We start from the raw sequence: 26,369 nt of genomic DNA on the forward strand, positions 1-26,369 counted from the left end.
CTCCCCACTCCCCGCCCCCCGCTCCCCACTCCCCGCCCCCCACTCACCGCCCTCCGCTCACCGCTCACCGCCCACCGCCCCCAGCCCCCCGCTCACCGCCCACCGCTCTACCAGCCATCTCCGAGCGCGACCTCCGCGTCCAGCCGGGCAGATTTATAATAAATAATAATAATTGCGTCTCTTCTCCAGGATTAAAACGAAAATATATATTTTTTTTAAATCCACACACAGGGTCCTGCCCACTGTTGTTCACAGGAGTGAGATGGGCGATGTGACAACACTGCTACTGCTGCTGCAACTCAGAATCAGAATCTTGTATTTTATACTCACAGGAGGAATCCGATAAGCTCCAAAGCTCTTGTTTGCACAAATGTCCAGCAGGGGCTCTCTGAGCGTCGTGGGGAGGGCTTTGTAGATTTTCGCTGGGTAGCAGTTCCACAGTGGGTGTGGGTTTAGCGATGGCGGGAGGTGACGGTGGTGGTGGCGGCGGGAGAGAGAATGTGGAGGCTCGGGAAGGCTCAGCCTCGACAGGGGTGGGAGGAGGGGGGAGGGTGAGGAGGGAGCGGAGGTTGGTGGGCGACGAGGTGGGAGAGCTGCCGACGCGGTGGGAGAGCTGGCGACGAGGTGGGAGAGCTGGCGACGAGGCGGGAAAGCGGGCGACGAGGTGGGAGAGCGGGCAACGAGGTGGGAGAGCTGGCGACGAGGTGGGGGAGCCGGCGACGAGGTGGGAGAGCTGGCGACGCGGTGGGAGAGCTGGCGACGCGGTGGGAGAGCGGGCGACGAGGTGGGAGAGTTGGCAACGAGGTGGGAGAGCGGACGACGAGGTGGGAGAGCGGGCGACGAGGTGGGAGAGCAGGCGACGGGGTGGCCGGGTCGCTGAGGCAGCAGGGCGACGAGGTGGGTGGGCGGGCGACGAGGTGGGCGGCCATCGTGACGCCGCCACCGCCGCTGTTGCCGCTCAAACGTGGCTGGATCCCGGCGAAGGAGAGAAGTCCATGGAGTCGGCACTGGCGTTGTAGAACGCCGTGGGCGACATCTCGTCCAGCCGGAGCTCTGCCACACCAACAAACACATCAACACACACACACATCAACACACACACACATCAACACACACACACATCAACACACACATCAACACACACACACACATCAACACACACACACACATCAACACACACACATCAACACACACACACACACATCAACACACACATACACACATCAACACACACATCAACACACACACACACATCAACACACACACACACATCAACACACACACACACATCAACACACACACACATCAACACACACACACACATCAACACACACACATCAACACACACATCAACACACACATCAACACACACATCAACACACACACATCAAAAAACACATCAACACACACACACATCAACATACACATCAACACACACATCAACACATCAACACACACATCAACACATCAACATACACATCAACACACACCAACACACATCAACACACACACATCAATACATCAACACACACATCAACACACACACATCAACACACACACACATCAACACACACACATCAACACACACACACATCAACACACACACATCAACACACACACATCAACACACACATCAACATACACACACATCAACACATCAACACACAACAACAACCGCCATTCGCCACTAAGTGGCGGTGACGTCACCACGACGCTTGTGCCAGGCTATGTGCACCGTGAGGCCACGTGAAGTGTCGAACGCCCGCTGGCAGGAGGTCACTGGGCAGACCCAGGTGCCACGGGTCGACTGACTGAGATGACCGAGATGACTGGCTGATGCACCAGGTTTGGTGAGGGGACGATGCAGGCGTGTGGTATGACGCTAGCTCGGGCGTGGTGGGGGCACGGTGCAGGCGTGTGGTATGACGCTACCTCAGGCGTGGTGAGGGCACGGTGCAGGCGTGTGGCATGACGCTGCCCTGTGCTGCCCTCGGGATGGGCCATTGCGTTGGCCGCGACATCACAAGCAGGATCAGATGAACACGCGGGGGGGGAGGGGAGCAATGTGGTATGATGCTCACGCGGCTTAGCGCGGTATGACGCTCGCGCGGCTTAGCGCGGTATGACGCTCGCGCGGCTTAGCGCGGTATCATGATAGCGCCGTATGACGCTCGCCCCGGGTATAACGCGGTATGATGCCAGTGTGGTGTAAAAGGGGGTATGATGCTCGTCTTGGCATAGCGCGGTATGATGCTAGCGCGGGGTATGAGCGCGGCACCAGGGGCGGAGGCAGGATTTTCAGCCCGGGGTGACGTTCAAGAATGATGGAGAGAGCCGGGCTGCTGAGCCGGACGCCATCGGTTGGCGACAGACCCCTGGCTCCGCCCCTGCGGCGACACGATGCTGCTGCGGACGCCAGCGCCTATTGTGACGCATGCGTTGTGAAGCAAGCGGTGTGACGCATGCGTTGTGACGCATGCGTTGTGACGCATGCGGCGTGACGCATGCGGTGTGACGCATGCGGTGTGACGCATGCGTTGTGGCGCAAGCGGTGTGACGCATGCGGTGTGACGCATGCGGTGTGACATATGCGTTGTGACGCATGCGGTGTGACGCATGCGTTGTGACGCACGCGTTGTGACGCACGCGTTGTGACACACGCGTTGTGACGCACGCGTCGTGACGCACGCGTCGTGACGCACGCGGCCTGACGCACGCGGTGTGGCGTATGCATTGTGACGTATGTGGTGTGACGCATGCGGTGTGACGCCGTTACCGGGCTCTTCCGCGCTGTCGTAGAGGCGGCGGTGGCGGAAGCGCACCGCGTGCTTGCGCCTCGTCCCGCGCACGTAGCAAGCCACAGCGGCGAGCACGGCCACGCCCAACAGCACCCCCAGCGTGACGCCCAGCGCCCCACGCAGCGAGGCGACGTCCCTGGGCATCACTGAGCGCGGGAACGGGGGAGGGGCGGGAGTGGAGTTTTAAAAACTTAGCGGCGGTGGCTAGGGAGATGTTGACTACCTCGCCTGGTGTGCAGGAGGTCGTGGGTTCGATCCCAGACCCTGACGACGCCTGCTGCTGCTGCTGCTGTAAATTTGGAGTCTGCATCTCTTTCTCATCATCATCATCATGTTGGCTATGAGATGTTGACGACCTCGCCTGGTACGCAGGAGGTCGTGGGTTCTATCCCGACCCTGACGCCTGCTGCTGCTGTATATTTGGAGTCTGCGTCTCTTTCTCATCATCATCATCACGGTGGCTATGAGATGTTGACGACCTCGCCTGGTACGCAGGAGGTCGTGGGTTCGATCCCGATCCTGACGACGCCTGCTGCTGCTGCTGTAAATTTAGAGTCTGCGTCTCTTTCTCATCATCATCATCACGGTGGCTAGGAGATGTTGACTACTTCGCCTGGTACGCAGGAGGTCGTGGGTTCGATCCCGATCCCTGACGATGCCTGCTGCTGCTGTAAATTTGGAGTCTGCGTCTCTTTCTCATCATCATCATCATCATCACGGTGGCTATGAGATGTTGACTACCTCGCCTGGTACGCAGCAGGTCGTGGGTTCGATCCTGACCCTGATGCCTGCTGTGTACAGTGACAACCTCATCTTCGCGATGGTAATTGGTTTCCACTAAACCGGTCGTTCAGAGACTTTGGGTGGTTAAGCGAGTCTAGAAAATACGCGATAAAGGCGTAATTCATTCCGACAGCGTCGAAAGTTACCCCTTTTTCACCCAAAACGTACTTTTCTAATATTTATAAACATTGGATATGAATCCATAAAGATACCAACAACATTATAAACGCATACTGCTAAGGAAAACGCGGCTATATCAACGCATTAATGAATACTTACCGCACCTGTAAAAGCCCGTGGTTAACAGGGGAATGTTCGTTAAGCGAATACAGAAATACAGCGTCGAAAGTTACCCCCTTTTTTACCGCGAAAAATTTACTTTCATAATATTTAAACACAATGGATATTAATACGTAAAGATACCAACATTATAAACACATACCGTTCAGAGAAACACGGTTAAATCAACGCATTAATTAACATTTACTGTACCTATAGTGTAGTGTATAGTGTAGTGTATAGTAGTGTATAGTGTAGTGTATAGTAATGTAGTGTATAGTAGTGTAGTGTATAGTAGTGTATAGTGTAGTGTATAGTGTTGTAGTGTATAGTAGTGTATAGTGTAGTGTATAGTGTAGTGTATAGTAGTGTAGTAGTATAGTGTAGTGTATAGTGTTGTAGTGTATACCAAACCTGTCAACCCCTTATTACAGACCAATTCAGACTGTATTGCTCAACTCAATTTCCCCTGTACAAGAATTGCGGGCTAAACCGTGTGGGTCGCCACGGTTTTGTGCATTTGTGGTGTCCCCAGGACGTTTCTGCAAACAGAGCCGTGGCGTAGCGCGGTGAGGACCCTTACACCTACTCACGAAATAAAAACGAAAAATTTCGCATTTTCATCTGTTAACAAAGTCGCTTGTGGGGGATGGAAAAAGCTCTGCAAAAAAAAACCACGTGAACAGGGGCGTTCCTCACCACCTTATCTGACAAATTTCACTTCATTTCATACCTCCCGTGAATTCACCAAAAAATAACCAAATTAATTTCCGGGAACGCCAAACAGACCGCACGCCACGGTCAGCCACGCGCACCCCGCGGCAATCAAACGAAGATTGCCGTGGATTTTTGGTTTGAAAAGAAATGGAACAGAAAGAGCTTGAACAACGCCGGTTTGCGTGAGCGTCTACCAGGCGGGACGCGTCGCTACCCCCACACCGCTGGGTCAGCGCACCGGTGGGTTCCACGACACCGATCGCCAAGAACCCCCCGGCGCCGTGTCTCACCGGGAAGCTCCTCGCCGCTCGCCGTGCCGCTCTTCACCGTGGTGGGCCACGTCGTGCCGGTGGCGGTGCTGCCGGCGGTGCCGGTGGTGCCGGTGGTGGCGGTGGCGGTGGCGTTCGTGCCGGTGGTGCCGGTGGTGTTGGTGCCGGTGGTGGCGGCGGTGGTGGCGGTGGCGGTGGCATTCGTGCCGGTGGCGGTGGTGGCGTTGGTGCCGGTGGTGGCGTTGGTGCCGGTGGCGGTGGTGGCGGCGGTGGTGGCGGTGGCGTTGGTGCCGGTGGTGCCGGTGGTGGTGTTGGTGCCGGTGGTGGCGTTGGTGCCGGTGGTGGCGTTGGTGCCGGTAGCGGTGCCGGTGGTGGTGTTGGTGCCGGTGGTGGCATTGGTGGCGGTAGCGGTGGTGGCGTTGGTGCCGGTAGCGGTGCCGGTGGTGGCGGCGGTGGCGGTGGTGGCGTTGGTGCCGGTAGCGGTGGTGGCGGTGGTGCCGGTAGCGGTGGTGGCGTTGGTGCCGGTAGCGGTGCCGGTGGTGGGGGCGGTGCCGGAGGCGCTCGCCGTGGAGCTCGCGTTGACGGCCGGCGTCACCGTCGTAGCGTCGGCGCCGGCGGGAGGACTTGCCGAAGGCGCCGTTGCCGTAGGATTCAGCACCGGTTCGGCGCCGGCCGGCATCGCCGTGACATTCCCGCCCGCGGTAGAATTCACGGCGGCCGCGCCGGGGTCGGCTTGCGCGGTCGACGAGGCCGGATTAGCCGGGCTGCTGGGGAGAGGCGTTGCCGGAGCTGACGATGGTGGTGGTGGTGGCGGTGGCAACGATGGTGGTGGCGGTGGCGACGATGGTGGTGGCGACGATGGCGGTGGCGACGATGGTGGTGGCGACGATGGTGGTGGCGAGGAGGTGGTGGAGGAGGAGGTTGCTGATGACGTTAGAAGGAGGAGGAGGATGAGGAGGAGGGGTGACGAGGTGAGGCTGAGCAGCCGTGGAACGGCCGCGTGCCGAGCCATATTGTGTTCCTGCGGAGGACGGAGGACCGCACAGAAACAACAACAACAATAACAACACCGTTGACAACAACATCATCAACAACATCATCATCCTCAACAACAACAATAACACCGTTGAGAACATCATCATCAACAACATCATCATCCTCAACAACAACAATCACACCGTTGACAACAACATCATCATCATCATCAACAACAGCAACAACAACAACAATCACACCGTTGACAACATCATCATCAACAACAACAATCACACCGTTGACAACAACATCATCATCATCCTCAACAACAACAATAACACCGTTAACAACAACATCATCATCATCCTCAACAACAACAATAACACTGTTGACAACAACATCATCATCAACAACATCATCATCATCATCCTCAACAATAACAATCACACCATTGACAACAACATCATTATCAACAACAACAATCACACCGTTGACAACAACATCATCATCATCCTCAACAACAGCAACAACAATAACACCGTTGACAACAACAATCACACCGTTGACAAAAACATCATCATCAACAACATCATCAACTTCAACAACAGCAACAACAACAATAACACCGTACAACAACAATCACACCGTTAACAACAACATCATCATCAGCAACATCATCATTATCCTCAACAACAACAATCACACCGTTGACAACAACATCATCAACAACATCATCATCAACAACAGCATCGACAACAACAATCACACCGTTGACAACAACATTATCATCAACAACATCATCATCATCAACATTATCATCAACAGCATCATCATCAGCAACATGAACATCGATAACAATCACGTCAACAATCACGCCACCAACAACACAACATTAACAACAATCACGTTATAACAACAACACTAGAAACAACATCGACAACAACAACAGTCACATCAACAAACTCATGTCTTTAGAGCTGCTGCTGCTGCCTATTGTTGTGTAGTTTGTTGTTGTGTGGTTTGTTGTTGTGTAGTTTGTTGTTGTGTGGTTTGTTGTTGTGTAGTTTGTTGTTGTGTGGTTTGTTGTTGTGTAGTTTGTTGTTGTGTAGTTTGTTGTTGTGTAGTTTGTTGTTGTGTAGTTTGTTGTTGTGTAGTTTGTTGTTGTGTAGTTTGTTGTTGTGTGGTTTGTTGTTGTGTAGTTTGTTTCGATTTAAAGCTTTCGTGACTGCAAGGATTCATCTTCTGTGGTTCTTTCGGTAAAGTCACCACCACGTAGAATGAGAATAAAATAATAAAATAACACAATACAATTCTCACGACGTTTCGGCCACTACGCAAGCGTAACGAAAATGGGAAACCCGTGATTTAGGTAACGTCGTGCGAATTTCATTTTGTTATTTTATTATTTTGATCTCATTCTACGTGGTGGAGACTTTACCGAAAGAGCCAAAGATGATGTAGTTTGTTGTTGTTGTTTAGTTTGTTGTAATTACCAGCGAAACGTCACAGTACTACTCAAGCTGTAAATGTTGTGGATTCACTCTTCTTCAACAACGTCACCGGTGCGGGGCTAAAGTAGTGAACTATTTTGTCTTTTGTCAACGTGACACTTTTTTTGCTGATTGGGCCGTGTTGGGTGGTTGAGGGTTACGACACATTTATAAATAACGCGATCTAACCCAAAAACCTTTATATGTTGTTGTTGTGTAGTTTGTTGTCATTTCCACCGCACCACCGACCAGCGTGCGTTGACTACGTATGGTGCAGGGCGCGTCGACGAAGAGGCTCCACCCCAGAACCCCCCCCCCCCCCCCCAAAACGTTGTGACAACGACCATCATCACCATCACCACCACCATCATCACCATCATCATCATCACCATCACCACCACCATCACCACCATCACTACCATCATCATCACCATCACCACCACCATCACCACCATCATCATCACCATCATCATCACCATCACCACCATCACTACCATCATCATCACCACCACCATCACCACCATCATCACCACCATCATCACCATCATCACAACCATCATCACCATCACCACCATCATCACCATCACCACAACCATCATCACCATCACCACCAACATCACCACCATCATCACCATCATCACAACCATCATCACCATCACCACCATCATCACCATCATCACCATCACCACCATCATCACCATCATCACAACCATCATCACCATCACCACCATCATCACCATCACCACAACCATCATCACCATCACCACCAACATCACCACCATCATCACCATCATCACAACCATCATCACCACCACCATCACCACCAACATCACCACCATCATCACCATCATATCAACCATCATCACCATCACCACCATCATCACCATCATCACAACCATCATCACCATCACAACCATCATCACCATCATCACCATCACCACCAACATGACCACCACCATCACAACCATCACTATCATCATCACCACCACCACCATCACCACCACCATCACAACCATCATCACCATCACCACCATCACAACCATCACCACCATCACAACCATCACCACCATCACCATCATCACGACCACCATCACAACCATCACCACCATCGTCACCATCACCATCACAACCATCATCACCATCACCATCATCACAACCACCATCACAACCATCACCACCATCATCACCAACATAACCACCACCATCACAACCATCACCACCATCACTATCATCACCATCACCACCATCATCACCATCACCACCACCACAACCATCATCACCATCACCACCACCATCACCACCATCACAACCATCATCACCATCACAACCATTATCACCACCATCACAACCATCATCACCACCACCATCACAACCATCATCACCACCACCATCACAACCATCATCACCACCACCATCACAACCATCATCACCACCATCACAACCATCACCACCACCACCACCATCATCACCACCACCATCATCACCACCACCAACATCATCACCACCATCATCACCATCATCACATCACCACCACCATCACAACCATCATCACCATCACCACCATCACAACCACCACCATCACAACCATCATCACAACCACCATCACAACCATCACCACCACCACCACAACCATCACCACCATCATCACAAGCATCATCACAACCACCATCACAACCATCATCACCATCACCACCACCATCACAACCATCATCACAACCACCACCACCATCACAACCATCATCACCATCATCACAACCATCAACACCATCACAACTATCATCACAACCATCATCACAACCACCAACATCACAACCACCATCATCACAACCACCATCACCATCATCACCACCATCACCACCATAACCACAACCATCACCACCACCACCACCCTCACCACCACCACCCTCACCCCCACCACCCTCACCCCCCTCACCCCCCTCACCCCAACCCCCACCACAACCCCCCCACCACCTGTATCTAGTGAACTTATCAGACATGTATATTTCATGCACATATAAAATCACGCGGCCAGGCAAACCCGTTCTACCAGAGCCCCCCTTCAATTCAACTCTCCCTGTCTCTCGCTTCAATAGCAACCCGTGATCCAGACGACAACAACAAAACAACAACCGCGGTTACGTCACCACGGCGCCTATGCCAGGCTAGGTGCACGTTGAGACCACGTGAAGTGTCGAACGCCCCACTGTGCCAGGCTAGGTGCAGGAGGAGGTCACGGGACAGACCCAGCGGGTGCCGTGGGTTGACTGCTGTGCCAGGCTAGGTGCAGGAGGAGGTCACGGGACAGACCCAGCAGGTGCCATGGGTCGACTGACTGAGACGACTGCTGACCGATGCACCACCTGTGCCCACCACTGTGCCAGGCTAGGTGCAGGAGGAGGCCACGGGGCACACAAAGACAAAGATCCCCCGTGTAGCCTCTGACAGACCGTTGGGGCAAGTGCTGCTCGCGAGCAGCAGCTATTAAAGCCACACAAAGACAAAGATCCCCCGTGTAGCCTGTGACAGACTGTTGGGGCAAGTGCTGCTAGCGAGCAGCAGCTATTAAAGCCACACAAAGACAAAGATCCCCCGTGTAGCCTGTGACAGACTGTTGGGGCAAGTGCTGCTAGCGAGCAGCAGCTATTAAAGCCACACAAAGACAAAGATCCCCCGTGTAGCCTGTGACAGACTGTTGGGGCAAGTTCTGCTCGCGAGCAGCAGCTATTAAAACCACACAAAGACAAAGATCCCTCGTGTAGCCTCTAACAGACTGTTGGGGCAAGTTCTGCTAGCGAGCAGCACCACCATCCCCTAGAACAGACGTGGGCAAAGTGCGGCCCCCGGGCCGTATACGGCCCGTTGGGCTTTTTAATCCGGCCCGCCGAACTCGTCCAAATATAATAATTATTATTAAATTAAATTTTACCTTTCTCCTGTAGTGCCCCCATTTCCCCATTAGATGGCGCACTTCAACCGGGAGTTACGGCGTGTTTTTCTGTATCGTTCACGTTCGTGCAATTCGTTAAATTGCCTTGCGTATAAATGCTTTGCTGCCTGTTAAAGGCCAAATCCTCTCACGTAATGATTTTTTAACACGTCATTTATACTTAGTTCACACAAACACTCCGTCCATCCGTTACTGGCCCGGCCCCTCTGTCAAATTTTAGAACCCATTGTTGCCCGCGAGTCAAAAAATGCGCCCACCCATTGCCCTAGATCAGTGGTTCTTAACCTTGTTGGAGGTACCGAACCCCACCAGTTTCATATGCGCATTCACCGAACCCCTCTTTAGTGAAAAATAAAATGTGATTTTTTTCAAATTCAAGACATAGATATGTTTTTTACTGGTACACAAAATGAGCCGTGCATGAACATTACCTTGTTCAAAGAATAAAACCAACACAATGCATAAACTCACAACAAATTACATACCTGGAAATCAATGTGACTTCTGCTGTTGCCTTTGAGAGATCAGTTCAGATATGCGTGGCTTCACCTTGGCAAGTGCCACTCTCATGTCATTTTCACAGCAAAGTCTGTTCCTTTTCTTCGTTTTTATGTCCAGCATCCTCGAAAAGGATTGCTCACAAAGATATGTTGTAACAAATGGTATAAAAAAATCCAGGGCTTTCTTAGCAATAACTGGATACTTGTTCATTTGTCGACACCAAAACGTTGAGAGCGTTGTTGTTCTGAAGAGTTGCTGTTGAACCTGGCTCTGCTGAATTTCAATGATTTCGTCGAGGAATTCATCATTGACATCTGCTGTTTCAACAGCAAACGTGAACGGCTGTCTCACCCATGCTGGATATGACTCTCTTGTAGGGAAATATCCGTCGAGAGACTTTGCAAGCTCATCTAAGTGCGTGGCAATTGTTTGCTTCAGTTCCGTGGATACAGAAATATCTCCGATTCCAGACACATCTTCGATCTTACTTGCACAGTCGTCCAGAAGCGGGAAGTTTGCGAAGTTATTGTTCTCTGTTCGTCGTTTCCATAACGGTAGCTTTTTTTGAAAAGCCTTCAGGTATTCTTCCGCTTCCATGATATTGACTCCACCACCCTGCATCTGCTGATTGAGATGATTGTGAGCTGCGAATATATCAGCCATGTACGCTAAAATGAGAATGAACTCAGGATTTTTGAAGCAATCTGCATGGCAGTGTTGGTGCTCTTGCAAAAACAGGGCTAATTCCACACGCATGGCAAAAACACGATTCAGCACCTGTCCCCGGGATAACCACCGAATATTAGAATGGAGCAGAAGTACCTCAAATTCAGAGCCCATTTCTTTACACAGCTCACTGAAGATGCGGTGCCTCAGAGCACTTTTTCTCACATAGTTCACACATTCCACCACAGTTTTTAATACTTCTGCCATTTTTGGAGGTAAGGTTTTTGTTGCCAACGCATGCCTGTGCAGAATACAATGCGTCACAATGATGTGTGGTGCATCGGCCTTTACTAGCGCACCAAAACCAGACTTTCTTCCCAGCATGACTGGAGCTCCGTCCGTACAAACTGCAGAAACCATATCCCATGAAAGATTGTTGTCTCTGAAGAAGTCATCCACAAGCTTCTTCACATCGGCTGCCTTCGTTGTTGTTGTAAGAGGCTTACAAAATAAAAACTCTTCTTTTATCATGTCGTCTTTCACATAGCGTACAAAAACAGCAAGCTGGCTTAGATCAGAAACGTCTGTGGTTTCGTCGAGTTGAAGGCTGAATTTTGCCGGGCTTGAAATCAGATCCGCGACTACTTGAGCCAAGATGTCTTTACTCATGTCTTCTATTTTGTCACTGACGGTGTCATTTGAAAGGGGAATTTGGGATAATTTACCTTCGGCCGCTGTTCCGAGTATCAGATTCGCCATCTTTAATGCAGCTGGTTTCACAAGTGTTTCACCAATGGTGGGTGGCTTGCCCTGCTTTTCGATCAGGTAAGCAACTTCGTACGATGCTGTCAGGATCGGTTTGTTAACAGGTACAAATCCAAGAGCAGGCAGAGTGGCCCTTTCATCGAATCTGGCTCTCTTCACCCTGAATTCAGCAAGTGTTGTGTTCTTGTATTCCCCGTCTCCATGCAGCTTCAAGAAGTGTTCCTTTAGTTTTGCCGGTGCAAGACTAGAGTTGCTCAACTTGGCGTTGCAAATCATGCAGATAGGACGCTCACTCCCATCACGTTCCGTGATACATGAGAATCCATGTTGTACATATTCGTCCGACCACTTTCTTCTTTTGCCCGACATAGTTAGTATGGATAAAATATTAAAGAAATCACACGACGTACGACAACAACAGTCACACGTTGACTACTGAGTACGCACTAAATTCCCCGCAGCGCTGATTGGCCAAGCAGTGTAGCACAGGGGTCGGGAACCTATGGCTCGCGAGCCAGATGTGGCTCTTTTGATGATTGCATATGGCTCGCAGATAAAACAAAATATTCTCACTTGTTTTAATCCATCCATCGATTTTTCACTGCGCATGTCCTGTTCAGGGCTGCAGGAGCAATTGTCCATTATTTTAATTGGATGATACTGGCCTACGTTTGCCGTTGCTGGGTAAAACAGGTAAACGCCCCCTTTTGAATCAGTCTGAGACTGCGTCTGCTCGGTCATTAGCTCAAAGCTAACCCTTCGACGAAGAAGATGGCGAAAAGAAAAAAAGACGACGAGTATCGTACATTCCAGGACGAATGGACCGAAGAATTCGCCTTTGTGGAGAGAGCGGGTTCTGCGGTGTGTCTAATTTGCAATGACAAAATTACATCGTTGAAACGGTCGAATGTAAAGCGGCACTTCGACACGCGCCACGCTACCTTTGCATCAAAATACCCTGCGGGAGACAGCAGAAAGAAAGCGTGCCAAGAGCTTCTGAGCAGGATGCAAGCTAGCCAGCAGCAACTCCGCGTATGGACCCGGCAAGGTGACTATAATTCGGCTAGCTTTGCTGGTTCTTTAGCAATAGTGAGGAACGGAAAACCATTCACAGATGGCGAGTATGCTAAAACGTTCATGCTGGATGTAGCCAATGAACTTTTTGATGATCTTCCGAACAAAGACAAGATAATCAAACGGATACAAGACATGCCTCTGTCGGCAAGAACTGTTCATGATCGTACCATCGTGATGGCAAACAAAGTGGAGGAAACGCAAGTGAAGGACATAAATGCAGCGCCGTTCTTTTCTCTGGCTTTGGATGAGTCAACAGACGTGAGCCATTTGTCGCAGTTCAGCGTGATTGCAAGATATGCTGTTGGTGACACACTGCGCGAAGAAAGTCTTGCTGTTCTGCCATTAAAAGGGTCCACAAGAGGTGAGGATTTATTCAAGTCTTTCATGGAGTTTGCTCAAGAAAAAAGTCTACCTATGGATAAACTTCTCTCAGTGTGTACTGATGGTGCTCCGTGTATGGTGGGGAAAAACAAAGCATTTGTGGCGCTTCTCCGTGAACATGAAAATAGACCCATCCTAAGTTTCCATTGCATTATACACCAGGAGGCACTTTGTGCTCAGATGTGTGACAGGCAGTTTGGCGAAGTGATGTCGCTGGTCATTCGTGTGATCAACTTTATTGTTGCCCGAGCCTTAAATGATCGCCAGTTTAAAACACTGCTGGATGAAGTTGTAAATAACTATCCTGGTCTGCTTTTGCACAGCAATGTGCGTTGGTTGTCAAGAGGGAAGGTGCTTAGCCGTTTTGCGGCTTGCCTGAACGAAATCCGGACTTTCCTTGAAATGAAAGGCGTCGGGCATCCTGAGCTAGCCGACACCGAGTGGCTCCTCAAGTTTTACTATCTCGTAGATCTGACTGAACATCTTGAAAACAAGCTGGAGCTTTTCATCACGGATCTTGAAACAGGTCGTTTACTACATTTTGAAAAACTGAGCCAATTTAAAGATGCATGCACAGCAAGTGAGCCCATTCAAAACCTTGATCTCCACCAGCTAGCTGGCTGCACATCCAGTCTCCTACAGTCCTTCAAAGCACGCTTTGGAGAATTTCGTGAGCACACTCGTCTTTTTAAGTTCATCACCCACCCAAACGAGTGTTCACTGAACACAGCCGACCTGAATTACATCCCTGGTGTCTCCGTCAGAGATTTTGAAGCAGAAGTGGCTGACCTGAAGGCCTCAGACATGTGGGTGAATAAGTTCAAGTCACTGAATGAAGATTTGGAAAGAATCACACGACAGAAAGCGGAGTTGGCGAGCAAGCACATGTGGACAGAAATGAAAAAACTCCAACCCGAAGACCAGCTGATTCTCAAAACTTGGAACGCGCTTCCTGTCACATACCACACACTGCAGCGTGTGAGTATTGCTGTATTGACCATGTTTGGATCTACGTATGCATGTGAGCAGTCATTCTCACATCTTAAAAACATCAAGTCCAACCTACGATCACGTTTAACGGATGAAAGCCTCAACGCTTGCATGAAGCTTAACCTCACCAAGTACCAACCCGACTACAAAGTACCAACCCGACTACAAAGACATCAGCAAATCCATGCAGCACCAGAAGTCGCATTAATGGTGAGTGTTATAACATTATTTAAAAGAATAAATTCAGAGGCTTATTATACTGACATTTAGTTGAATTCACTTTTAAAATATATTATATGGCTCTCACTGAAATAAATTTCCAAATTTTTTGCTTTCATGGCTCTCTTAGTCAAAAAGGTTCCCGACCCCTGGTGTAGCATGATCATCTGCAGCCAGTGATGGCCAAGCGGGCCGTGTGTGTCATCACAAATTTACACAATAATTCAAGTGTGTCCGGACCTCCGTGGCGGGGGCTCTGCCGAACCCCTGAGATCGACTCACCGAACCCCTGGGGTTCGATCGAACCCAGGTTAAGAACCACTGCCCTAGATCGACCTGAATGGGCACTTTCCTTGGTGCGCTGCGATAGCGAAAGCCACACCCACTGTGGAACTGGCATTGAGCCAAACCACATCCCCAGTGCTGGGAAGTCTCCTGCAAATCACTCGACTCACAGCAGCGGCTGGACCCGTTTCGACATTCAGTCCCTCATCAGCGGCATCAGAAGCCAGGCTCTGATTGCATCAATGCTGGCGATCCGATAACGGGAGGGGCGCGTAGTGGGGGTGGGAAGGGTTTTTGTAATCAGTGCCAGATTACACAGTAGAAAAAGTCGCTGCACGTGTGTAGTAGTAGCAGCTGCACGTGTGTAGTAGCAGCTGCACGTGTATAGTAGCAGCTACGTGTGTAGTAGCAGCTGCACTTGTAGTAGCAGCTACTACTACACTGCTACTACACGTGTAGTAGTAGCAGCTGCGCATGTAGTAGTAGCTGCTACGTGTGTAGTAGTAGCTACATATGTATTAGCTACACACGTGTAGTACCTGCACGTGTAGTAACTACTCCGTGTGTAGTAGCTACATATGTAGTAGCTACTACACACGTGTAGTTCCTGCACGTGTAGTAGCTACTACATATGTAGTAGCTATATGTGTAGTAACTACTACGTGTGTAGTAGCTATTACATATGTGTAGTAGCTACTACATATGTAATAGCTACTACACATGTGTAGTAGTAGCTACGCGCCCCGCACTTTCAAGGGCCCCGCGCGAAACGCTTTCAAGCCATCAATTCCGGTCCAGTGACTCTGCACTTGCTCAATGACTATAGTACTACACCGCCTTCGACTTTTACGAACGGCTGGGGCGTTTTAAGGTTCGCGATTTGTCGTATCGTTTGGCCGTATAGCAAATGGCAGAAAAAAAATTCAAATTACTTTACTGTGTAAGTAAAAAAAAAATTGCGTTTTAATATTTTCGTGTTTTTTTATTTAGCACCCCTTCATAACATAATGCTACCGGCCCCGCACGAGCTTCATCCGGCACTGGTTCACGTAATGGCTGAAAAAATATATATTGTTTTTTTTTTCAAAAGAAAGATGATTATTGTTATATCATAATCCAAGTAAAATGCGTGCATCGATTAGACCAGGTGTGTCCAAACTACGGCCCGCGGGCCAACTACGGCCCGCCATCCATTTTTAATTGGCCCGTATCAAAGTCTAAAAATATAATGGAGCATGGCCCACTGTATTGCACCTCTTAGTTTAAAAACTAGGTGGCGCTATTGTCTTGAACAAGGCAGCGTCTCCACAAAGAAAGCAACCGAAGAAAAAATTTGCTCAGGGTCACCAGAAATGCCGGAACCGAAGAGGCAGACGCAAGATTGCAAGCGAGCGCAGAAAATTTCAGACTCGGTGGAAAAATGATTTTTTTTCATAGAAACCACGGGGGAAATGTGTTTGTTTGATTTGTAAAGAGAGTGAAATAGTACAATGTACGACGGCATCATGAAACGAAACATAAGACCTTCACGTCCTACACTGGCGCCGAGCGGAAAGAGAAGGTAAAGCAAATGGCAAGCTAGCCTGCTAACGCAGCAGCAGGTTTGTTTCCGTGCCAACAAAGCTCAAGAAAATGCAACAATAGCCAGTTATGAGTAAGCTCAACTCATTGCCCTACACGGGAAACCTTTCTCAGACGGTGACTTCATCAAACAGTGCCTCACTAAAGTCGTGGGAATAATGTGCCCGGAGAAAATTCAGGATTTCAACGATCTTCTTTGGTTCTTTCGGTAAAGTCACGTAGAATGAGAATAAAATAATAAATTGATAAAATAAAATAACAATAATATTCTCACGACGTTTCGGCCACAACACAAGCGGCCTTCATCAGGTGAAGGGACGAGACTGTCTGGTAGGACAACACTCCAGCGCTGTCCCCCAGACAGTCTCGTCCCTTCACCTGATGAAGGCCGCTTGTGTTGTGGCCGAAACGTCGTGAGAATTTAATTGTGTTATTTTATTTTATCAATTTATTATTTTATTCTCATTCTACGTGACTTTACCGAAAGAACCAAAGAAGATGAATCCTTGCAGTCACGAAAGCTTTAAATCGAGATTTCAACGATGTTAGTATGTCCAGAAATACGTTTGTGCGGCGAATTGAAGACTTGTCGGCTAACTTAAAACAGCAAGTGTCAGATAAAGCTTGTGCTTTCGATTTTTAGTCGCGTGCATGTGATGAGAGCACAGATGCCACGGACACTGCACAGCTGTTATTTTTTTCACGGGGAGTTGATGATAATTTTTGCATTACGGAGGAACTGCTAGATCTGAGGAGTCTAAAGGGGACAACAACTGGGATGGACATGTTTGAAGCTGTGTCAGATGCAATTGACCAGGCTGGACTTCAATGGGACAAGCTGTGTGGAATTACAACGGATGGGGCTCCAGCAATGACAAGCGAGCGCAAAGGAATGGCCTCTATGGTGAGTGCCAAGGTGCGCGGGAGAGCGGAGGTGAGGCTGTCGAAATGCACTGTGTCATCCACCAAGAAGCCCTCTGTGCCAAGATAATCCAGCTTGGCGATGTCATGAACACAGCTGTGAAAACTGTCAACACAATTCGGGCCCGAAGGCTTTACCACAGAGAATTTCTCAGCGTTCCTCTCTGATGTCGATGCAGAATACGGGGACCTACTCTACCATTCTCAAGTGCGCTGGCTCAGTCGCGGCTGCGTGCTGCAGCGGTTTTATTCCCCGAGATCAAATATCGACAAGTTTTTGAAAGAAAAGGGCAGACCTCTCCATGAGATCAGTGACCCTTTATGGTTGGCAGACCTGGCTTTTTTAGTTGATCTCACTGATCATCTCTCAACACCCTGAACAAGAGACTACAAGGCAAAGAGCAGCTGGTACCACAGCTGTATGCGCACATGAAAGCCTTCCATGCGAAGCTCCGTCTCTTCGAGTTCACAACTGCGCAACTTCAATGTAGCACACTTCCCCACGCTGACCCAAATCAAATGCGCATTTCCAAATGCCAAGCTCTCTGCAAAAATGGGAGAATATGTGTCTGTGATCACATCTCTCATGACAGAATTCAGTGAGCGCTTCCAAGATTTTTCTGTCATTGAGAAGGAAATCACACTGTTTGCGGCTCCGTTTTCAATGGATGCAAAATAAGTGGAGGAGAGTCTGCAATTAGAACTGATCGAAATTCAGTGTGATGATTTTCTGAAGAATCAGCATCCGCTTCTCTTTCTACCTGACTTCTACCGGAGCTTGGAAAAGGTCAAGTTTCCTCTGATGAGACGCCACGCAAAACGAATGATGAGTTTGTTCGGCTCAACATACATCTGTGAGCAGACATTCTCTCTGTTAACGCTGAACAAAAGCAGGCTGAGAACGAACCAGAACGGTCGACAGCCATCTCTGTGACGTCCTTCGCATCTCAACCACCAAACTTACTCCTCCTGACCTGCCAGCTATCCTTCAGACCAAAAGCGCAGCATCACTGCTCCCACTGAGCGCAACATTCTTCCCATGACAGGCGAGTTAAAAATATACACGCAGTTTTCATTTGTTAATAAGCCCAATTACTTAATCAATTCAGTCAATTAAAGTTGATGACGCATTTTTAACAAACGTTAGTTGATGTGTTAACAAGCCCAATAATTCATTTGTGTAATAAGCTTGAAATATCCACATCCCCTAGTTCTCTTCTTGTCTCTCCCTTCATACAGGACAATGAAGGGCGATCAGCACCCTAAGAACCAATCTGAGGCTGTCACTGAGAGAATGACCTGCCAACCTTTTTGTAAAAAATAAAATGAAAATCTACTAATGGAGAGCTATGATGGAGGCTTTTTTTTCTTCAAACATGTTCAATTATCAAACGTAATTTACCTGCATTTGATTGATTTTGCCGATATTAGTGCATGAGAAGTGAGGCAGTATACCTCACGTCTAGTGAGTGGCCCAGTCCTTCGTATATTTTTCTGCATGTGGTCCTCGGGATAAAAAGTTTGGACACCCCTGGATTAGACGGATGTCGGCTCCGATGACGGAGACTCGCCCCCAGCTTTGTGTCTGCGCTGTTGATTCGCGGTGTCCCAGAGCGACCCCGTGAAGATTGTTCGATGTGGGGCATGGCCGACTGGCCCTCTCGTCTCCCAGGTGTCTCTGTCTCCCACGTGTCTCTGTGTCTCTGTGTGTCTGTGTCTCTGTGTGTCTGTGTCTCTGTGTGTCTGTGTCTCTGTGTGTCTGTGTCTCTGTGTCTCTGTGTCTGTGTGTCTGTGTGTCTGTGTCTCTGTGTGTCTGTGTGTCTGTGTCTCCGTGTGTCTGTGTCTCCGTGTCTCCGTGTCTCCGTGTCTTCGTGTCTCCGTGTCTCCCAGGTGTCTCTGTGTGTCTGTGTGTCTGTGTCTCTGTGTCTCTGTGTCTCCGTCTCTGTGTCTCCGTGTCTCTGTCTCACACAGGTGTCTGTCTCCGTGTCTCCCAGGTGTCTCTGTCTCCCACGTGTCTCTGTGTCTCTGTGTCTGTGTGTCTGTGTCTCTGTGTGTCTGTGTGTCTGTGTCTCCGTCTCTGTGTCTCCGTGTCTTCGTGTCTCCCAGGTGTCTCTGTGTGTCTGTGTGTCTGTGTCTCTGTGTCTCCGTCTCTGTGTCTCCGTGTCTCTGTCTCCGTGTCTCCGTGTCTCTGTCTCCGTGTCTCCGTGTCTCTGTGTGTCTCCGTGTCTCCCAGGTGTCTCTGTCTCCGTGTCTCTGTCTCCGTCTCCATCTACGTGTATCTGTGTCTCTGTGTCTGTGTCTCTGTGTCTCCGTCTCTGTCTCCCTGTCTCCGTGTCTCTGTCTCACACAGGTGTCTGTCTCCGTGTCTCCCAGGTGTCTCTGTCTCCATGTCTCCGTGTCTCTGTGTCTCCGTGTCTGTGTCTCTGTCTCCGTCTCCATCTCTGTGTCTCCGTGTCTCCGTGTCTGTGTGTCTGTGTCTCTGTGTCTCCGTCTCTGTCTCTGTGTTTCCGTCTCTGTCCCCGTGTCTCTGTCTCACACAGGTGTCTGTCTCCGTGTCTCTGTCTCCGTGTCTCTGTCTCCGTGTCTCTGTGTCCCCGTGTCTCTGTCTCACACAGGTGTCTGTCTCCGTGTCTCCCAGGTGTCTCTGTCTCCGTGTCTCTATCTCCGTCTCCATCTCCGTGTCTCCGTGTCTCTGTGTCTGTGTGTCTCCGTCTCTGTCTCTGTGTCTCCGTCTCTGTCTCCGTGTCTCTGTCTCACACAGGTGTCTGTCTCCGTGTCTCCCAGGTGTCTCTGTCTCCGTGTCTCTGTCTCCGTCTCCATCTCCGTGTCTCTGTGTCTGTGTGTCTCCGTCTCTGTCTCTGTGTCTCCGTCTCTGTCTCCGTGTCTCTGTCTCACACAGGTGTCTGTCTCCGTGTCTCCCTGTCTCTGTCTCACACAGGTGTCTGTCTCCGTGTCTCCCAGGTGTCTCTGTCTCACACAGGTGTCTGTCTCCGTGTCTCCCAGGTGTCTTTGTCTCCGTGTCTCTGTCTCACACAGGTGTCTGTCTCCATGTCTCTCACCAGGTGTTTCCGTGTCTCCGCGTGTCTCTCACCAGGTGTCTGTCTCCGTGTCTCTCAACAGGTGTCTCCGTGTCTCTCACCAGGTGTGTGGATGTCTCCGTGTCTCTCACCAGGTGTGTGGATGTCTCCGTGTCTCTCACCAGGTGTCTCTGTGTCTCTCACCAGGTGTGTGGAGGTCTCCGTGTCTCCCACCAGGTGTCTCCGTGTCTCTCACCAGGTGCGTGACGTTCTCTGTGTCTCTCACCAGGTGTCTCCGTGTCTCTCACCAGGTGTCTCCGTGTCTCTCACCAGGTGTGTGACGTTCTCCATGTCTCTCACCAGGTGTCTCCGTGTCTCTCACCAGGTGTCTCTGTGTCTCTCACCAGGTGTGTGGATGTCTCCGTGTCTCTCACCAGGTGTCTCCGTGCCTCCCACCAGGTGTCTCCGTGTCTCTCACCAGGTGTTTGGATGTCTCCGTGTCTCTCACCAGGTGTCTCCGTGTCTCTCACCAGGTGTGTGGGTGTCTCCGTGTCTCTCACCAGGTGTCTCCGTGTCTCTCACCAGGTGTGTGGGTGTCTCCGTGTCTCTCACCAGGTGTCTCCGTGTCTCTCACCAGGTGTGTGACGGTCTCCGTGTCTCTCACCAGGTGTCTCCGTGTCTCTCACCAGGTGTCTCCGTGTCTCTCACCAGGTGTCTCCGTGTCTCTCACCAGGTGTCTCCGTGTCTCCGCGTGTCTCTCACCAGGTGTCTGTCTCCGTGTCTCTCACGAGGTGTCTCCGTGTCTCTCACCAGGTGTGTGGATGTCTCCGTGTCTCTCACCAGGTGTCTCCGTGTCTCTCACCAGGTGTGTGACGGTCTCCGTGTCTCTCACCAGGTGTCTCCGTGTCTCTCACCAGGTGTGTGGATGTCTCCGTGTCTCTCACCAGGTGTGTGACGGTCTCCGTGTCTCTCACCAGGTGTCTCCGTGTCTCTCACCAGGTGTGTGGATGTCTCCGTGTCTCTCACCAGGTGTGTGGGTGTCTCCGTGTCTCTCACCAGGTGTGTGGGTGTCTCCGCGTGTCACCCGCCAGGTGTGTGACGAGCGAGTTGGCGGTGTCCGTGCTGCTGCTGCTGCCGGTAGCGATGAGGAAGCGAGGCAACCCGGAACGAGGAATGTGGGGCGTGAGCACGGGCGGGCGTGCGTGGGGGAGGGGGGGTAGATGTGTGTGTAGGTGTGTGTGTGTAGGTGTGTGTGTGTAGGTGTGTGTGTGTAGGTGTGTGTGTGTAGGTGTGTGTGTGTAGGTGTGTGTGTGTGTAGGTGTGTGTGTGTGTGTAGGTGTGTGTGTGTGTAGGTGTGTGTAGGTGTGTGTAGGTGTGTGTGTGTGTGTAGGTGTCTGTGGGTGTGTGTGTGTGTAGGTGTCTGTGTGTAGGTGTGTGTAGGTGTGTCTGTGTGTAGGTGTGTGTGTGTAGGTGTGTGTAGGTGTGTGTGTAGGTGTGTGTAGGTGTGTGTGTGTAGGTGTGTGTGTAGGTGTGTGTGGGGGTGTGTGTGTAGGTGTGTGTGTGTAGGTGTGTGTGTGTGTAGGTGTGTGTGTAGGTGTGTGTGAAGGTGTGTGTGTGTAGGTGTCTGTGGGTGTGTGTGTGTGTGTGTAGGTGTCTGTGTGTAGGTGTATGTAGGTGTGTCTGTGTATAGGTGTGTGTAGGTGTGTGTGTGGGTGGGTGTGTGTAGGTGTGTGTGTGTATGTGTAGGTGTGTGTAGGTGTGTGTGTAGGTGTGTGTAGGTGTGTGGGTGTGTGTGTAGGTGTGTGTGGGTGGTGTGGGTTGGTGTGTTGGGGGGTACTGGGAGGCGCTGGTTTTGTAACCCTGGCGATGTTATACAACACGTCACGTCAGGCAACATCGCCACTGCGGAAGACAAAGGCGGCCGGTTGTCCGCGACCATTACCAATGGAACCCCCCACCCCCAGCGTGTCGCGCCGGATTTCACAATCGTGCTGCTTGCCACGAACAGCACTTGCCCCAACAGCCTGTCAGAGGCTACACGGGGGATCTTTGTCTTTGTCTACACACACACACATCCACACTCACACACACACACCCACACACCTACACACACACCCACACAAACCCCCACACACACCCACACACACACCTACACACACCCCCACACACACAACAACAACAACAACCGCCATTCGCCACTAAGTGGCGGTGACGTCACCACGACGCTTGTGCCAGGGCATGTGCACCCTGAGGCCACGTGAAGTGTCGAACGCCCGCTGGCAGGAGGTCATGGGGCAGACCCAGGTGCCACGGGTCGACTGACACCCACACAAACCCCCCCACACACACACACCTGCACACACACCTACACACACACCTGCACACACACACCCACACACACACACCTACACACACCTACACACACACACAACAACAACAACAACCGCCATTCGCCACTAAGTGGCGGTGACGTCACCACGACGCTTGTGCCAGGCTATGTGCACCCTGAGGCCACGTGAAGTGTCGAACGCCCGCTGGCAGGAGGTCACGGGGCAGACCCAGGTGCCACGGGTCGACTGACTGAGATGACTGGCTGATGCACCACCTGTGCCCCCTACTGTGCCAACCTGCTGTGCTTTAGCCACCCGGCGCTCCGCTCGCTGTTGTGAGCGTCGCTCCTCCGCCCTCCGTTGTTGTTGGAGGGCGACTGCCTCCAACTGCCCAGTAGCATCCTTCACGAGCCTCCTCCACAGAGGCCGATCTTGACACCACTGGTACCAGTCATCGGCAAGTCCACTCAGCTCCACGTCCTCCTGTACCACATCACTCCATCTCTTCTCTAGCCCGTGCCGCGCCCGCTTAGCCCCCTCAATCCGGCCAAACAAAAGCTGTTTTGGCATGCGGTGGCTGGGCATGCGGGCTACATGATCCAGCCAACGCAGCCTTGCCTGCCGGAGGAGCGCACTGATGGGACCTTGCCCAGATCTTTCAAGGATTTGTGAGCTCCTCACACAATCCAGCCTGCTTAAACCCAAGATGGATCGTAGGCAGGCTAGCCTAAATGTTTCTAACTGGCGAAGATGTTTCATTAGGGGGGTCCACGTTTCGCAAGCATAGAGAAGGGAGGGAATGACCGTGGCCGAAAAGACCTGAAGCTTAGTGCGGAGAGATAGACCAGGTAGCTTCCACACAGCGTTACGCAACCGATGAAAAGATAATGCCGCTCGACTGATTCGGAGTGAGGCATCTGCTGTTAAACTGGAACCGGTCATAAGCACACTGCCCAGGTATGGGAAACTCTCCACTCTCTCCACAACTGCCCCATCACCGATTGGGAGTTGTGGGTGTGGAGTGTCCGATGGTACAAAATACCCAGGCAGGTGCTTAGTTTTGGTGGGGCTGATGGTAAGGCCCCACCTCTTAGTGGCACGCTCCAGTCTCAGCAGCAGCGTCTCCAACTCCTCCTCTGAATGAGCAGCTATTACCAAATCACCGGCATACATAACGTGGTTGAGCAATAGGGAGCCATCCCTTGACCGCACCCGGGCATCGATCAGCCTCCCATTATATCTATACCATATGGAGATCCCCCCGGTACAGCTATTGAAGGCTTCACGAACTACGTGGTCAAAATAGATGTTAAATAATGTGGGAGCCAGAGGACATCCCTGTCGCACCCCAAGGTGTACAGGGAATGGCTCTGACTCCCGGCCACGTAGTTTTACCCGGGCCAGCTCACCATCATGAGGTCCTAAATGACCGTGAGCAGAGGGGTAGGGACTCCAAAAGCACGAAGAACAACCCAGAGGCCAGGCCTATTGATGGTATCATAGGCCTTGACCAGGTCAATAAAGCAGAGATGTAGGTCTTGCTGGAATTCCCTACATCTCTGCTGTAGCAGACGGACGGAAAATATGGCATCTGTGCAGGACTGCCCTTTCCTCAAACCGCATTGGGGCTCTGCAAGCCTCTCCTCAGCGTGCCTGGCAAGGCGATGTTGAATAATCCTTGCCACACACCTACACATGTTGAATAATCCCTGCCACACACTTACACACACACACCTACACAACAACAACCGCCATTCGCCACTAAGTGGCAGTGACGTCACCACGACGCTTGTGCCAGGCCATGTGCACATTGAGGCCACGTGAAGTGTCGAACGCCCGCTGGCAGGAGGTCACGGGGCCGACCCAGGTGCCACGGGTCGACTGACTGAGATGACTGGCTGATGCACCACCTGTGCCCCCTACTGTGTCAACCTGCTGTGCTTTAGCCACCCGGCGCTCCGCTCGTTGATGTGAGCGTCGCTCCTCCGCCCTCTGTTGTTGTTGGAGGTTGACTGCCTCCAACTGCCCAGTAGCGTCCTTCACGAGCCTCCTCCACAGAAGCCGATCTTCACACCGCTGGTACCAGTCATCGGCAAGTCCACTCAGCTCCACGTCCTCCTGTACCACGTAACTCCATCTCTTCTCTAGCCCGTGCCGCGCCCGTTTAGCCCCCTCAATCCGGTCAAACAAAAGCTGTTTCGGCATGTGGTGGCTGGGCATGCGGGCTACATGACCCAGTCAACGCAGCCTTGCCCGCCGGAGGAGCTCACCGATGGGACCTTGCCCAGATCTTTCAAGGATTTGTGAGCTCCTCACACAATCCAGCCTGGTTAAACCCAGGATGGATCGTAGGCAGGCCAGCCTAAATGTTTCTAACCGGCGAAGATGTTCCATTAGGGAGGTCCACGTTTCGCAAGCGTAGAGAAGGGAGGGAATGACCGTGGCCGAGAAGACCTGAAGCTTAGTGCGGAGCGACAGCCCAGGTAGCTTCCACACAGCATTACGCAACCTACACACACACCTTCACACACACACCTACACACACACACCTGCACACACACCTACACACACACCTATACACACACACCCCCACACACACACTATACAACAACAACAACCGCCATTCGCCACTAAGTGGCGGTGACGTCACCACGACGCTTGTGCCAGGCCATGTGCACCTTGAGGCCACGTGAAGTGTCGAACGCCCGCTGGCAGGAGGTCACGGGACAGACCCAAGTGCCACGGGTCGACTGACTGAGATCACTGGCTGATGCACCACCTGTGCCCTCTACTGTGCCAACCTGCTGTGCTTTAACCATCCGGCGCTCCGCTCGTTGATCTGAGTGTCGCTCCTCTGCCCTCCGTTGTTGTTGGAGGGCGACTACCTCCAACTGCCCAGTTGCATCCTTCACGAGCCTCCTCCACAGAAGCCGATCTTGACACCGCTGGTACCAGTCATCGGCAAGTCCACTCAGCTCCACGTCCTCCTGTACCACGTAATTCCATCTCTTCTCTAGCCCGTGCCGCGCCCGCTTAACCCCCTCGATCCGGCCGAACAAAAGCTGTTTCGGCATGCGGTGGCTGGGCATGCGGGCTACATGACCCAGCCATCGCAGCCTTGCCCGCCAGAGGAGCTCACCGATGGGACCTTGCCCAGATCTTTCAAGGATTTGTGAGCTCTTCACACAATCCAGTCTGGTTAAACCCAGGATGGATCGTAGGCAGGCCAGCCTAAATGTTTCTAACCGGCGAAGATGTTCCATTAGGGGGGTCCACGTTTCGCAAGCGTAGAGAAGGGAGGGAATGACCGTGGCCGAGAAGACCTGAAGCTTAGTGCGGAGCGACAGACCAGGTAGCTTCCACACAGCGTTACGCAAC

General features: G+C 51.3%; 1 protein-coding gene across 2 annotated transcripts; it reads right to left on the reverse strand.

Annotated features, from left to right (window-relative positions):
• Positions 1-94: 94 nt before the first annotated feature.
• LOC116957666 (uncharacterized) lies at positions 95-21,885 on the reverse strand. Of its 2 annotated transcripts, none has more exons than XM_076057330.1 (4): positions 21,718-21,885; positions 4,868-5,867; positions 2,777-2,944; positions 95-1,053 (listed from the first exon to the last, which is right to left on the reverse strand). In XM_076057330.1, the coding sequence occupies exons 2-4, from the start codon at positions 5,856-5,858 to the stop codon at positions 959-961; spliced, it is 1,254 nt and encodes a 417-aa protein (XP_075913445.1). In that variant the 5' UTR covers positions 5,859-5,867; positions 21,718-21,885; the 3' UTR covers positions 95-958. The 2 variants fall into 2 exon arrangements, with proteins under 2 accessions (XP_075913445.1, XP_075913446.1); XM_076057331.1 differs by lacking the exon at positions 21,718-21,885 and adding an exon at positions 21,192-21,707.
• Positions 21,886-26,369: the final 4,484 nt, after the last annotated feature.

Source organism: Petromyzon marinus, chromosome 80 (genome assembly GCF_048934315.1).
Source record: "Petromyzon marinus isolate PM22_M1 ecotype Great Lakes invasive population chromosome 80, UKy_Petmar_22M1.pri1.0, whole genome shotgun sequence".
Lineage (NCBI taxonomy): Eukaryota > Metazoa > Chordata > Hyperoartia > Petromyzontiformes > Petromyzontidae > Petromyzon > Petromyzon marinus.